Genomic DNA, 16,379 nt, shown 5'->3' on the forward strand with positions numbered 1-16,379 from the left:
AAGATTCCAGTCTGGTTTTCATTCCCACCATAGTACTGAGACTGCTCTTTTTGTGTTCTGAATGACCACCTTCTCTCTGCCTATAAAGGTTCTGCTTCAATCCTACTTCTTCTGGACCTTACTGCTGCCTTCGATACAGTTAACCACAACCGTCTCTTAACCAGGCTCTCTGAGATTGGTCTCTCAGGGACTGTATTGTGCTGCTTTAAATCATATCTTACTGATAGGCATCACTTTATTTGTATTGGAAATCATGTATCGGACACAGTCTCTACCACACAAGGTGTACCTCAGGGTTCCGTCCTTGGACCTCTCCTATTTATCATCTACATTCTCCCTCTTGGCAATATTTTTCGACATTATGGTTTGAACTTTCATTGTTATGCTGATGACACTCAGGTTTATCTCAGCTTTAAACCCTCTGACAATTTTCCTCCCACTCCCCTAACTAGGTGTCTCATTGAGCTGAACTCATGGCTTAGAGCAAATTTTCTGTTACTAAATGCACACAAAACAGAGTTTCTGGTGACTCTCTCAGTGATTTGGTCCTTCCTATAAACGATATCGATGTCAAACCTGCTGTACGCAATCTTGGTGTCATATTTGACTCTCCTCTGTCTTTCGAACCACACATAAAATCGCTATCCAGGTCAGCCTTCTACCATTTACGTAATATTGCCCGTATCCGCCCTTTACTGTCCTCTAGGGCAGCAGAGACTCTCGTCCATGCTTTTGTGATCTCTCGGCTGGACTATTGCAACTCTCTGCTTTATGGGCTTCCTTCCAGGTCACTTCGCCCCCTGCAAATTGTTCAAAACTCCGCTGCTCGGATCCTCACTCACACCAAAAAATATGATCACATCACTCCTGTCCTTAAGCAGCTTCACTGGCTGCCCATTAATAAGCATATTCAATACAAAATTCTGCTTCTCACTCTTAAGGAACTTCATGGGTCAGGTCCGGCTTACTTGATGGACCTTCTCAGGTTCCACACTCCATCTAGGAATTTAAGGTCATCAGATGCTGGTCTCCTGGTTGTTCCTAGGCACAGGCTCAGTACCATGGGCGGTCGTTCCTTTAGTGTTGCTGCCCCCTCGCTCTGGAACTCTCTTCCTTCCTCTTTACGTTCCACTTCCTCTCTCTCTGAATTTAAAATTCTCCTAGAGACTCACCTTTTCTCTCAGCACTATCTCACTTCTTCTTCTGCTATTTCGGTGTGATTGTTTTATTTTCTGTTCAAGTTTGTGTGATTGTTTATTAATTTTCTGTCTATTTTGTGTGATTGTTTTTTCTCTGTTCAATTTTGTGTGATTGATTATTTTCTGTTCATTTTCTGCGATGTGTATATTTTCTGTTTATTTTCTGTGTGTTTCCTTATCCTTAATGTAAAGCGACCTTGGGTTTGTGAAAGGCGCTATATAAGTATAACTTATTATTATTATTATTATTAAAGCAGTATTTACTGTAAAACACATGTTCTAGACCAAATGTTATCTAATGTAATGTAACACAATAGTTCTGATCCAGTTCTTTTAATTCTGGTTCTTGTGTTCAGGGTTCAACCAAGTCTTTGACGTACACCAAACAGAGAAGCACTCTACCCAGGTAAATATGCTGCCATTACATTTCAGAGCTGTTAGCATGGAAGGCCCATTCACATTGCATGCACAGGTATTTCTGAGGTGGTATTTCAACATCCGTCACACTTTCATCTATGCATCTGACACACACACAAACAATAGCTGCTTTAAATATTTGAAATAAAAATTAGAAAGAACCTAAATTAAATTGAGATTGTCTACATGCTGGTTGATGACTGCCCCACTGTCACAAGTTATGTGGGCCATTCCACCGAATGGGTGCCATTTGTGTGTAGTGAAACTTCATTTTTTATCTTTGTTCAACACTGAATCTAGTAACAAACACACTTAACTACTCAGAATGTGTATTGATCAATCTCAGACAACTTTGTTTAGTTTTACAAGGTTTCTAAGTTGAAGATGGTTGTATATGAGTAACAGGAGTAAAAGTAACAGGACTGAGTTTTTAACATAGAATTAGTAAATACATAAAATATAGCAGAATAGAGTTCGTGCTAAAAGCTTGAGAACACTAGGCACAGTCTAGTGATTTATCAAAAATGTTATTTTTACCAGCACCGAGTTTCTGAACTCCTCGGTTTGAAACTCGGTGTTGCCTCCGGTAGTTCTTAGTTATTAATCTTGGAATATTAGTTCTTACAATCTTAGTTAGAATATTATTAAACATACAGGGGGGAAAGGGAAGAACTTACTTTACAGTAGATACAGATAATGTACATTTCTGTTAAAAATGTAGAATATATCCAAATTTTTCAGAAGGATGAATATGTTGGGGTTACAGGACTAAGTAAAAACCTGAGATCATGACTAAAACATGTGTTCTAACCACATTATTATGAATTTCATTTGGAAAACAAATATTAAAAGCATAGATGGGATATGGAGTTTGGACATGAAAAAATACTATTTTTTCAGTGTTATAGGGAGTTTAAATCATAAATTTGCAATTAGATCAATGTGCAGGACACTGCTAAATTTAAAAAATGCATTTTAAAGTTAATTCTCACATACATTTATACATATGATGTCCTGGGGACAGAAATGGCACCGATTCAGCGGAATGGACTATGTTTTTATACAATTGCAGCCTCCCTGTCATTCTGTATTAATATTCCCACTCCAGTGTGCTTATTATCAGTACCACTTACAGGCACACCGAGTGTCAGTTGATTGCTAGGTGACACTTAAAAAGCTGCTTACATGATTCATCTGGTGTGAATTTGGAGTAAATTATCCTTAACAGAAGATTAACTTATTCTAAACTTCATGGATTCATTTCCAACACCTCAGCATATCTGTATAGGATCATAAATGTAATGTTTTATCTGTAGCGAGGCACTGCTGTGACTCATCAGTGTCATCTCCGCTGGCTTCCAAATTGAAGTAATATGTAAAACGTCATCACCTAAGCATGTGCTGAAACAGACTGACAGCTTAAAGGTTTCATATCCAAACCCTCTGCACATGACCTGTGATCTAGTTTAACACAGTAATGAAATGAAACTATAGCAGATATCTTTATTTTCATAGCCTGGATGCAAAATAAACACTAGGGAGATTTTCCTAACTCCCTCTTATTTACCCCGATCCCTTTCCTTCTGTCTTTCATAGCTTTTAAAGCATTTTTATTGGCATGACATATAACTGCCTGCTTTTACTGCCAACACTTGGATTTCTTTTATTAAAAATAACATAGACAAATGGTGAACTAAATCAAATCAGTGAACTAAATCAATATAACATAAACTTAAACCTTATATGTTTTGTTCTCTTCTGTCAGGAGTGTAAGTGTGGATCGGGTGATGGACAGAGTGATGGAGCGGCACTATGACTTTGATCTCACCTATATTACCGAACGCATCATTTCCGTCTTCTTTCCCCCTTTGCTGGAAGAGCAGCGCTATCGGCTTAATCTCAAAGAGGTGGCCTCCATGCTAAAGTCCAAACATCAGGACAAGTTTTTGGTCAGTAGTGCCTTGATTTGCAGTTCACTGTGTGAACAGTAGGCTCTGTTTTCTGCGTACACAGGGACATTTTTCTTGTCAGAAATTACATTGCTTCAATATGTGTAAACATAATAAAATAGAAGATTCTTTCATATTTTTTCATTATTATTTCCTGAACTTGCATTAACTTTAGAACTCAAGCATTCAGATCTGTACCTCTCTCTTTGTGTAAGCCACATATCACAAGATATGTGATAGTTTAGTGGCTCCAGTGATAAAGCTTTTAATTTTATCCATTTCCTTTTCATGTTTAACTATAGCTTTTATCCTGGTCAAGGGCACACTTGGTCCAGTTTGCCCAGATTTACTGGATGCAATGCAGTAACAAACCCTAAACAGGACAGCAATTCATTGCAGGGCCTGGTCCACCCCCTTTCCCTTCAGACATTCAATCCAATCATGTCTGTTTGTAGTCTGTATGCTCGACCAGCCAATAGCACTGCTGGGGATGGGAGCCCTGAATTTCTGCGCCACCTGAGTGAAAAAGCCTGTTTTAAAATAACTTATTTAATATTTCCTAAATCAAATTAAGAGTGCGCCTCACAGCAAGAAGGTCCTGGGTTTGATTCCCAGGTGAAGTGGTCTGGGTCCTCTTTGTGTGGAGTTTGCATGTTCTTCCCGTGTCTGTTGGGGGTTTACTCTGGGAGCTCTGGTTACCTCCCACAGTACAAAGACATGCAAGTGAGGTGAATTGGAGATTCAAATATATACAGACTGTGTTTGACATTAAAAACACTGGAATTGATGACTCTTGTGTAACCAGTAATTAACTGTTATGTCATGAATGTAACCAAAGTATAAAACATGACGTTAAAATCCTAACATATTTGTTACTTTGGAGTATGCAGTAAACCTGTCTGGAAACAACTGTTTATGTTAAGTTTCTACAGTCATTTTTAGATATGCCTTTTATTTGTCATTAATACTTCATTTGTCATTCAACTTATTAATAGAGTCACACACTATAACCAGTTTGTTTAAGAGTTCAGTGACTCAGAACTATCAGAAAGACACTTTGGTTGGCGGAGTGGGTTTTTTATATCTGAGCCAGCTCAGAAAAGTTTTTCTCTGAGCCTGAAAAACCCCAAATCTGTGTCCATTTCCACAGTGATTGGTGAAGGTAAATAGGTAACATTGGTTTAAACCAAATTACATTCTCAGCACTGCAGTGACACTGACATGGTGGTGGTGTGTTAGTGTGTATTGTGCTGGTGTGAGTGGATCAGACACAGCAGCACTGCTGGAGTTTTTAAATACCGTGTCCACTCACTGTCCATTCTATTAGACACTCCTACCTAGTTGGTCCACCTTGTAGATGTAAAGTCAGAGACGATCGCTCATATATTGCTGCTCTTTGAGTTGGTCATCTTTGAGACCTTCATCAGTGGTCACAGGACGCTGCCCACGGGGCACTGTTGACTGGATATTTTGGGTTGGTGGACTATTCTCAGTCCAGCAGTGACAGTGAGGTGTTTAAAAACTCCATCAGCACTGCTGTCTTATCCACTCATTCCAGCACAACACACACTAACACACCACCACCATGTCAGTGTCACTTCAGTGCTGAGAATGATCCAACACCCAAACAATACAATGGGGGTCCTGACCATTGAAGAACAGCATGAATGGGGGCTAACAATGCATGCAGAGAAACAGATGGACTACAGTCAGTAATTGTAGAACTACAAAGTGCTTCTATATGGTAAGTGGAGCTGATAAAATGCACAGTGAGTGTAGAAACAAGGAGGTGGTTTTAATGTTATGGCTGATCGGTGTATTACAACATTATGCAGTTTAGGATGGAGTTAACATTTTCAGCCATGCCATGCACTGGCACACATTGGTAATGTTTACATTTCTCTCTTGACAAAGCTGGAAAATGTTTTTGTAAACGCAACCTGTGGCTTTTTATCCACTGCTCTTTTTTGATGTGTTGATCTTTTTCTGCAGTTGCTCAACCTGTCTGAACGAAGGCATGACATCACACGGCTTAATCCCAAGGTAGGCTTTACAAGGATTTGTCACTGAAATACATACAGAGGCCTAAATTCTCATCTCTCTATATGAGTTTCTCCCTCAATCTTTTTCTTTCTCTCTGTTTCAGGTCCATGACTTTGGCTGGCCTGACCTTCATGCACCCCCTCTAGACAAGATATGTTCCATGTGCAAAGCCATGGAGACTTGGCTGAACTCTGATCCCCAGCATGTGGTGGTTCTGCATTGCAAGGTGAGAGGTCAAGAGTGTCATGGGAAGGTTTAGCAGACTAGACGAAGCTATCAGAAAGATGTCAAAGGCCACTTAGTATATGCTGTACATGCATCATGATCATAAAAATAAGTTCAGATAAGGACTTTCATATTATTGTTAGTTAAACTACAACATTCTTAAATGTTGTATGAGATTACATTTGGTGATGGAAAGAGTTTGAAGAGTACATAGTTGGGTGATATATTTTATTAAAGAAAACTGTATGCGCTCAGCAGTCTAAGCTCTTGAGTTAAAATTTTAGTGTGCTACCAGCCTTGCCAGGTGCTCAACTGTGTCTTAAGAAGGGGAAATCAGATTGGTTTCTACTAATTTCCACTGCAAATGCAACCTTTCCTGTCTGGTTGATGTGCTGGCACTAGTAGTGGAGGGTACACACGGGGCATAGTGTGACTGAACTGGGTACAACCATTTGTGAGAATATATTTTATATATTGTATACCATTTTTTTAAACAAAACTGAGCATACATAAGTTATTCCTTGTTATTGAGAACTACTAATGTGCTGACATATTGCCCAGCCTTACTTTAATGATCCATTGACCATTTTTTAAGTTTTGAGCCAGACAATAGACAGATTCTGTTTTTTTCTCCTGCTCTTTTATTTATGGGTCACCACTGTGAAGTTTTCTGGTCTGCATACCTGATTTGGCACAGTTTTTATGCTGGATGCCATTCCTGATGCAACACTCCTTTGAATCCAGGCATTGAGAGCACACTGACAAGTGCTTTTCTCAGTGGCTATGATGTCTGGCCATTCCCTCTCAGACATAGCCAACATCATGTCTGTGTAGAAGCTGACCAGTTGATTTGACCCCGGATCACAGCAATAGTGGGTTAGCGTATTTTACCCTTGCACCACCCGAAAAACAGCTTCTGTTTTTAAAAACTAACATAAAATGATTTGGACAAAAAAAGACTAAGTTGGACAGACATTCTGCAATTCACTGCAATTAAACTGTCATTGCCGGCACTAAACTTTAATTAACAATCTCTAAATAATATGTGGTCTGTAAGCTTGTTGGAAATCCCATTTTAAAACCATAGACATGAAAATATAGAGTTTGAAGTGTCTCTGTGGAAAATCATACCCATTCAGTTAAAAAGCATTTTGAGGCCAGGCTGTTGTTGTTTTAATTTATGCTATAGTTGTTTGATGAGGTCAAGGCAAGCCCACTAGAGTTTTACCACATCAAACTTGTCAAACCATGGGTGTGTTCGAAAACCTAGCGAGCTGCCTTGCTGTCTTACTGTTTACATAGGCAGCTGCCTAAGTAGAGAGGATTCTCATCGACTCATAAGGCAGGTTATTTGAACGCACTACTCAGACAACTAGAGCATCGGGTTTCGCTTACTAAGCTAACACAGTTAGCATCATGCCATTCAAACCAATGGGATGAGGTGACACAACGCGCTAGCATGTCAAATAACATCTCCCTCCATGTACTGAAAATGATTAAACTGGCCCTGACAAGCCCGAACTTGCAAATAAATACACTTGTACACGTTTATACAAATTAAAAATCAACAATAATTTATTTACATTTAAAAATAAGTCCGTTCAGTGGGTGATATGTCACAAGTGGCACAGAATAGTGTCTGCCCTATCATCCAGTTTGAGCCCCAGCAATGCAGCATTCATCCATGGTAGGTCTGAGAAAGAACAAATGGCTCAATATATGAGAGAGATGGCAAATCTTCATTCATTATCAGACCTTGAGCATCTATGAGTTCATGTGTACAGAAGGTGGCAGTTAGTGCCTTCTCCACATGCACGTTCAAGTAAATGTTTTATGGTTGCTTTTATTTGTTTAAAAGAAAACCTCTGATTCAAATTGAGGTGGATAATGCAAAATTGGGTAAGAATTGGGTGACCATACATCCTGTTTTTCCCTGACATTTTTGGACCCAAAAACATGCATCCGGCCATGATTTAGAAACTGTGATTTAGAACGGGATTCGGCTTTTGTAGTCTGCACACGCTATTCTTGCATGTTTTTGCACTAAATTCACCTTTCTCTTTAGGTCCCGCCTTCTCACACTTTTTTTAAAAATACCCAAGTGCAAATGAAAATTCACAGATGAATTACCTAAATAGATTCTATCTGGGCTTTCTCTCTGGTTAAGAAGTAGCTTTTAAAATTCCTATAAAGGATGATGACAACTTTCCATATAAAAAAAGCTTTGAGAAAGCCCAGGGTTTAATGCATATAACCACATGTGTTTGGTTTAGACTACTTTGGATCTCTTTTATAGAGAAATATTTCCTTTTGTTTACCTTTTAAACTGGCTTCTTTTTAAAAGGGCAATAAAGGAAAGACAGGAGTTATCATCGCTGCCTACATGCACTACAGCAAGATTTCAGCAGGGTAAGAGTCCTCACTCAATGCTCTCCTTTATTTATTTTTAATAAACCAGCTTTAATAGAGCAGATGTAGTGTTTGTGTAGCATGTAAATCTTCCCACAGGAAATGGGTTATAACAGAATAAACCCGAGGACCCTGTATAGTGTAGCCCTAGTAAAATCTCAAAGAAATGGAAACTGGAAATGTGTGCTGTGTTGATATGTCCTGTTTGTACAGTATGTGAATGATTTGTGTGTCTTTACAGGGCAGATCAGGCTCTGAGCACACTGGCTATGAGGAAATTCTGTGAGGACAAAGTGTCTTCATCTCTCCAGCCCTCACAGAACAGGTGCTTTTTCCCCTTTTATCAATGTTATCTGCTTTCAGTTTTGGATTTTCTTTGACAATCAGAGTCAGAAGAGCATTAGTGAGGTTGAAAAAGACCCAGCTTATAGTTGCCATTCTGATCTCAGAACTTGATTGGGTTCAGGTCAGGCTCTGTACTGGCTAAAATGTTTCTTCTTGGGCACTCAGCGGTAAAACACACTAGCACACTAGAGCTGACATCTCAAACTTGTCGATTCGAATCTCAGCTCTGCTACGGCAGGCTGGGCGCCTACACAAACAATGATTGGCTCATCCGTTGGAGTGGATTGCTGGCAGGGATTCCTCATAACTGACGCAGTTACGACCTCTGCTCGCTGATAAATGGTGCCTGCACAGAGACGGGGGATACTGTGATCAGGGTGTGGCCCTCAGTTCATAAGCTGATCCACATATGAACTCGCCTTGTTCTGGTGAAAAGATGCACATGTGCAATCGGGTAATTGGATACAACTACATTGGGAGGGAAAATGTTTCTTTTTGAAATTGTTAGTAGCAAAATGTTTTACTACTCCAGTGGCGATGTACTGATTTTAGGTTTGTGTGCAGTTGCACAGTTTAAAAGCCCAGTATTAAATATTGTAGTGCCACTCAGGTGGGGCAGCGGTAAAACACACTACGCAATTTAAAATAATTGTTAATTTCTTTATTTTTTGCTCTGCAGGTATATATATTACTTTGGAGGACTTCTGTCTGGGGCCATAAAAATGAATAGCTGCCCTTTGTTTCTGCATCAGATCCTTATTCCCACCATCCCAAAGTTTCATCCTGATGGAGGTAAGTGGGATAGGTGGTGCAGTGTTTTTTTTTTGGGTTTTTTGCCTCATCATTAGCCAATGCTCTTCGTGATTCAGTTATCACATTGACGCACATGTTTTAGTGATGGTGTGTAGGTGTGATTTGTGTTCTTCATACATTAACACTGCTATGTCAGTAATGACTTCTCATTAAAACAAACTCTCGCAAACACAGATGTTTGTTTTTAATCTGCTGCAGTAGAGGAGAGAGACCTGGCAGCATTTAGCACATTCCTCCCTCACTCTATCATGTTCTCACGGACTGTGTTTACAAGCAAACTAATAATATAGTCATTATCGGATTTGAGAAACAATCCCTGTTAGAGGAAAGTCACACTGAGTAATTGAGTTATTTAGCACATAAACAGTATGTTAATGTTCAATTAATCTGTTTAGCTGTTTTTAATATATTGAATGGTAACATTAACACTATTAGTTATCCATATGTTGATGTATTTGTGTAGTATGTAGAAATCAAGCAATGCTCCCTCGTTGCTGCTATTTGTAGAGATCAAGACTAATTTGTACATCTAAGCTTTTTTAAATATCAAAAAAATAATGTTTATAGGGCAAAATCTTTATTAACTACTTTATGCTGGTCAGGGTCACGTCAGGTTCGGTTCCACCAGAAAAACACTGTTCACTGCCTGGAGAGGGCGCCAATCTATTGCAGGGCTTTGGTTACCAACCCCACCCAAAAACATAGCCTATAATGTCTGTATAGATGTCCAGCCAGCCAATAATGGGCCAGCGTTATAGACTGCTGCACCAGCCGAGCACTATTTGTACACTGTCAAGTCACATTATTATGACCACTTCCTACTTTCGACAACTGTGGCAACGTTATGGTCTGGGCAATGGCTAGAAGTGTCTGACACTGGTTAAAAGAGCATGACTAAGACTTCCAAGTACTACCCTGGCCCCCCAATTCCCCAGACTTGAACCCACGTCATATTTGCTCTGTGGATCCTCCACGCACCCTCCAGCAGCTGTGGGATGCACTGCAGTCAGCATGGCTCCAGATACCTGTGACAACCTACCAGGACCTTATTGAGTCACTCGCAGCCCACCAAGCTGCTGTCTGTGCTGCACACTGCGGTTACTCTGGATATTAGCTGGTGGTTATAATAATGTGACTCAACAGTGTATAATCCTAATATTAAATACAAGTTTGGTTAAAAGCAACATGACAGTTAGTGTTACTTTTGGAGATAATGCAACACTTTATTACTGACACTGCAATGTGTTGCTGACTACACTTCCCAACTCCCTTGCACTTCTTTATTTATTCTTTTAAACATATTGGCACCCTTTGGACGCTTTACAGTCATATATGGAAAATCCTAAGGTTTTTTTTTTTTTTTTTATCACAATATAATAGATTTATCTGACTAAGTCACTAATACCAGTGTTTGCAAGTTAGAAGCTTTTTTTTTTTCAGGATTAACATAAAAATTTATTTGTTTTGTCCAAGTTTGTAAAGAAGCAATGTTCCTGTGCATCAGATACCACTAAAGAAACTACTAGTAAATACACTGGTACACTGGGTGTGTTTATAATTGTTAAACCAGAAGATTTTAAACAGGATTTAAATCATTACTGCACTTAACAAAGAACCTGAGCTAAGGAAACTCGGCAATTCTTAGCTATCGAGCATGTACCTCACAAAACAATTTATTTAATAACTATATACTTTTTTTATTTATCCAAATGATCTGAATGTTTCTCCCTTGCTTCTGTTTCCCTCCCACTCTTTATTAACAGGCTACCTGCCCTTCTTAAAGATCTATCAGGCCATGCAGTTGGTCTATACCTCAGGCATATAGTAAGTTATGTTAATTAAAAGGTTTCTAGCTTTATTTGCATTCCCAGACTGCAAATCTTAAACTTGTGGTTGTGTTCTCCAGCGATTTGCAGGGTTCTATAGGCAGGAAGCTGTGTGTGACCATTGAGCCTGCTTTGTTGCTAAAAGGAGACATTATGGTGTGTAAAGCTGTTTATCAAACTTCTTTTAACATTTAAAAAACACATTTTTTATACTTCAGAGTGCCTCGACCTTGTTGTTTTAGAGTTTATTTTAGAGTCCTTATTTTGCTAATCAAATTATCCTATTTACTTTATTAAAATAGGAGATTCAGAAAAGCTTAATACTGGAAAGCTTAACTCCCTTTGGCACTTTCCTCTGCAGGTGAAGTGTTATCACAGACGAGCACAGGCCACCGAGAGGGACACCGTGTTTCGGCTCCAGTTTCACACCTGCACCATCCATGGAACACAGCTCTGGTTTGGGAAAGGAGAACTCGACGAAGCCTGCTCAGGTTAATCATTTTAACAATGAATCTATCTTTAATCTCTTCTACCCGTTCTACACCCTGTAACTTAAATCCCGAGCCTGTTCCAATCATTCAGTATGAGTGTTTTATAAGATCCCCAGTGGGACTGTTTTAACCACAGGCTAGATTTATAGCTGTTTATTATATCTGTCATTTCACCAGATCTGTTCTCAATAGAGAACACCTGTCTCCCACAGCTGGCTAATTGAGATGACATGGCTCTTTACATTCTCTGCGGGCTTTATAATGGGACTGGGGAATGAACCTAAGCTGCTCAGAATATTCTACAGCTTTAACATTTCTGTTATTTCATTTGTCTGACAGTTTATAGAGTAGTGATAAAGTTCAAAATTTTGAGTTATAGAACAAGTACTGAAGCTTGATTTTTATTGTTTACACTGACATCTATATCTTACTGGTCTCTGTAGATGACAGATTTCCACCTGATGCAACTGTTGAGTTTGTCTTTTCTTCTGGACCAGAGAAAATCAAAGGTACGTTAGTGATATAAAGTCAGTGTTTTGCTCACATGTATTGCAACACCCCATGTATAAGATTTTATCAGTTGAATTATACAGCAAATGAAAATGAAAAATAAATGTGGTATTTTAAAATAGCAGGATAATTTAATGCTGCCAACTATTCAACACCAGTCGTGAGATTTAAATTTAATAGAACATTTTTTATAGGATTTAAAGTAAGCAGTTGCTGCACAAGAGGCATCAAACCTCAATGAGCTAGAAGCTTTTGCACAAGAACAAAATTGTAATTATTATGAAAGTTCAAGTGCTTGAGGTTATTTTGATACTAAATTTGTGTGTGTGGGTTAAAAATTCAGAGACTAGAATATGCTCAGATATATTTGTGATTTCACATATTATGCAAATTAGCTTTAAGATTTAAGTGGGCAGAGCTATGTGGTTCTTAAAGCTTTTTTTAGAAAGCTTGTGACAAGTAGTCAGGGGGGAAAAAGAATTTTGCAAGAACAGTGGGTAAAGATTCCACAAAAGATATATAAAGCTTGATACATTTACTGAAATCGCTTATTAAATGTTATCTGTCTGGAACTACATTTGTATGAATCAATAAATATTCTTTCTCTGTTTACTGAGATTTCAGAGAGATAATAAAAATGTCTATACCTTCAGAACAATTTTTTTTGTTTTTGATTTTTAAAAGGTTAGGGAATTAGGGAAGTGATGTTTTGATATCTCAGCATAGAGAGAACATCATGGTCTTCAAAAACTTTATAATTCGCTAATAATTTATTTAATTTTACAGCTGTTACCTACAATCTATACCAGCCTTACAATGTAATACCGAAATAACACCTCCATATGTACCCTCAGGTCCTGTTGTTGTAGTGTGTTGTCTGAGTGTTGTTGTGATTATACAGATACTTCTTTGTATAATGTGAATATCTGTTGTGTGTACTATTACTTTTGACTTTTGATTTATGTAACTTGCTACTGAGGCCTTAATTTCATTTGGGATTAATAAAGTATCTATCTATCTATCTATCTATCTATCTATCTATCTATCTATCTATCTATCTATCTATCTATCTATCTATCTATCTATCTATCTATCTATCTATAACATTAATCACCAGGTAACAAAAATAATAAAAAAATTTATTACAGAAAAACGTTAATTAATATTTAAGATAACTACATTAAAATCAACAATCTATGGACCTTAAGAAAAAAGAAATTAAGAAATTTTACAGATCTTTGCTTCCATTTAAATAAAAGTCTTTCAGAGAACAATTGACATCATATTAAGAATATACTGCTAATGGAGTGTATTCCACACATAAAATGTTAAATATGAAATGATGGAGTGATAAAAGCATTTATGACACATATGCAGCAAATTAAACTATTGAATGAGTTGCACAATTAAGTCGAGTTGCACTAGGTCACATACAAATACACTTTAGACTTGACTTGCAGGGTGGCTCAGTGGGTAGCACTGTTGCCTCACATCAAGAAGGTCCTGGGTTTGATTCCCAGGTGGAGCGATATGGGTCCTTTCTGTGTAAAGTTTGCATGTTCTGTCCATGTTCGCGGGTCCAGTCTTTACCACAGTCCAAAGACATGCAGTCAGGTGATACAAAATTGCCCTAGGTGTGACTGTGAGTGTGTGTATGTGTGTGTTTGCCCTGTGATCGACTGGTGACCTGTTCAGGGTGTTTCCTACCTTTACCCAATAAATTGCACCCACCACGACCCTGACCAGTATAAGGCAGTGGTAAAACATTCAGTGAATGAATGAACTCGACTTGCAACTCGCTCCTAATGACTCCCAACTTGACTCTGTTTTGTCAAAAATTACTCATGAACAATAATCTTTCCATTATTATTAAGGCAGGGTGTATGAAGGTTACAGATAAATAACTAATCTCTGTGTGTGTGTGTGCATGTGTGTGTGCATGAGTGGAAGTCGTGTGAGACATGTAACTTGTGTTTGGTCTTGGTTTTGGGTTGCAACGAACGACTTTTAATCTTTGAAGTTTACCTGTCCCAATTACTCTGATTCCGTGGGAGATTGGTTGTAGAGCTGAACATGTCTCTGGACATTAAGACTTGACTTAGACTTATGACTTGACTTGGACTTGTATTTTGTGACTTGTGACATCTCTGCAATGAAGTACCATGTGAATAGCTGCCACCATCTGCCAGGAAAGCAGAAGAATTGCATGCCATACAGTTTTTGGTATCTTTTCTACAGCAGACATCTGATTCTAATTTTGTTTAATTAGGTGGAAAATTTAGTGGTCATTTGATCAGGAAAACCAAATGATCTTTAATATGTGCAAATAGTCATAATTCATACACGATTTATGACAATAGTAAAAAAAAAATTGTTTGTTGTTGTTAATGAGCTCATCAATCCATAACTATTCTGAAGCTTTTTGTGCACTGTGGAAGAATAATGGGATAATTTTTGGTTATGCCTGTCAAAATTATTACATTATTGCTTAATTACCAGACTTTAGAGCTAATTGTCATTTTTTAAGATAACTGCAAAAACGTCTGCTCTAAAATCAAAAGGAAAAATAAATGTAATTATGTATCTGCATTTTTATGGCAGTCGTCCGTTAAAATGTTATAATCTGGACAGTCCTGATCTTGGTACCATTTCTTCATTTACAAATAACGTTATATTAGAAAAATAAATAAATAGAAAAAATAACTGGAATTGACCGTCACCTCACCGCGTGGACGATTGACTACCTCTCCAACAGACCACAGTACGTGAGGCTTCAGGACTGTGTGTCCAACAGTTAGCAGTACAGGGGCACCACAAGGGACTGTCCTCTCTCCATTTCTTTTTTCAGTATACACCTCAGACTTTCGACATAACACACAAGACTGTTTCCTGCAAAAGTTCTCAGACGACAGCCATTGTTGGATGTTTATCTGACGGGAACAAACCGGAATACAGGAGTATCATCAGGGACTTTGTTACCTTGTGTGAACTAAATGTGCTTCACATTAACACCAGTAAAACTAAAGAATTGGTGATCGACTTCAGAAAAAAGTTTCATCACACCACACCTGTGAGCATTCTTGGTTTGAACATTGAGATGGTGAAGGAGTACAAATACCTGGGTGTTCACCTCAATAACAAACTGGACTGGTCTAGCAACTCGGATGCCCTATATAGAAAGGGCCAAAGTCGCCTCCACCTACTGAGGAGACTGAGGTCCTTTGGAGTGTGCCGACCACTGCTAAGATCCTTTTATGACACTGTGGTAGCATCAGCCATCTTCTATGGAGTGGTGTGCTGGGGTGGTGCAATCTCGGAGAGAGACAGAAAAAGACTGAACAAGCTGATCAAGAAAGCGAGCTCTGTCTTGAACTGTCCTCTCCAACCTGTAGAGGAGGTGGGAGAAAGGAGGATGATAGCCAAGCTGTCATCCATCCTGGACAACACCACACATCCACTACATGAGTCACTAGGGGATCTAACAAGCTCCTTCAGTACCAGACTCCTCCACCCCATGTGCAAGAAGGAGCGCTACCGCAGGATGTTTCATTCCAGCAGCCATTAGGGCTTACAACAGTAATAATATGTAATATCTCACTCATACCTAATCTTACATGTTCATGGCGGAATAAGAGGTGCAACATGTAACTTATTTTACAATAAGTGCAATACTTACTATATTTTGCATATCTGAATGTATATATATATTTTTTTTTAGATATTTTTAGAGTAAATTAAATGTGTGCAATATTTTAACTTTGTTGTATTTCTGTTTTTTTCCTGTCTTCATACTGCTGTAACAAGTTAATTTCCCTAAGGGGATCAATAAAGTCTTATCTTATCTTATCTTATTTTATCTTATCTTAATGCATTTTTAGTACTGTGAAAAACAAGGATAGCACTGAAATACATGTTAAAGATAGCAAGGCTTTTAATGACCTAAGGTCAAAGTAAATGTTTGTGTGCTTTAGGACGAGAATACCAGCGGAATGATCCGGCAGTCACCGTTGACTATAACACAGCTGATCAAGTGGTGCGCTGGGACTCTTATGAGAACTTTAACCAGAGATATGAGGACACTCTAGATGGTATAACAACCTGTTTTACACACCATTTACACATAACATTTAAAACATTTTAAGCAAAAAATGT

The 16,379-nt window shown here is 38.4% G+C and overlaps 1 protein-coding gene across 6 annotated transcripts in view; it reads left to right on the top strand.

The window, feature by feature from the left end:
• The window catches only part of tns2a (tensin 2a), a 121,475-nt gene that overhangs the window by 86,828 nt on the left and 18,268 nt on the right, over positions 1-16,379 (top strand). For all 6 annotated transcript variants that reach the window (XM_063016141.1, XM_063016142.1, XM_063016139.1 and 3 more), the window contains 12 exons: positions 1,556-1,605; positions 3,382-3,565; positions 5,558-5,608; positions 5,712-5,834; positions 8,178-8,242; positions 8,484-8,567; positions 9,267-9,379; positions 11,164-11,224; positions 11,307-11,382; positions 11,588-11,717; positions 12,161-12,226; positions 16,199-16,315. In XM_063016141.1, the coding sequence (XP_062872211.1) occupies positions 1,556-1,605; positions 3,382-3,565; positions 5,558-5,608; positions 5,712-5,834; positions 8,178-8,242; positions 8,484-8,567; positions 9,267-9,379; positions 11,164-11,224; positions 11,307-11,382; positions 11,588-11,717; positions 12,161-12,226; positions 16,199-16,315 (1,120 nt within the window). The remainder of the gene's footprint in view (positions 1-1,555; positions 1,606-3,381; positions 3,566-5,557; positions 5,609-5,711; positions 5,835-8,177; positions 8,243-8,483; positions 8,568-9,266; positions 9,380-11,163; positions 11,225-11,306; positions 11,383-11,587; positions 11,718-12,160; positions 12,227-16,198; positions 16,316-16,379) is intronic.

The sequence above is a fragment of the Trichomycterus rosablanca genome, chromosome 19 (assembly GCF_030014385.1).
Source record: "Trichomycterus rosablanca isolate fTriRos1 chromosome 19, fTriRos1.hap1, whole genome shotgun sequence".
NCBI classification, from domain to species: Eukaryota; Metazoa; Chordata; class Actinopteri; order Siluriformes; family Trichomycteridae; genus Trichomycterus; species Trichomycterus rosablanca.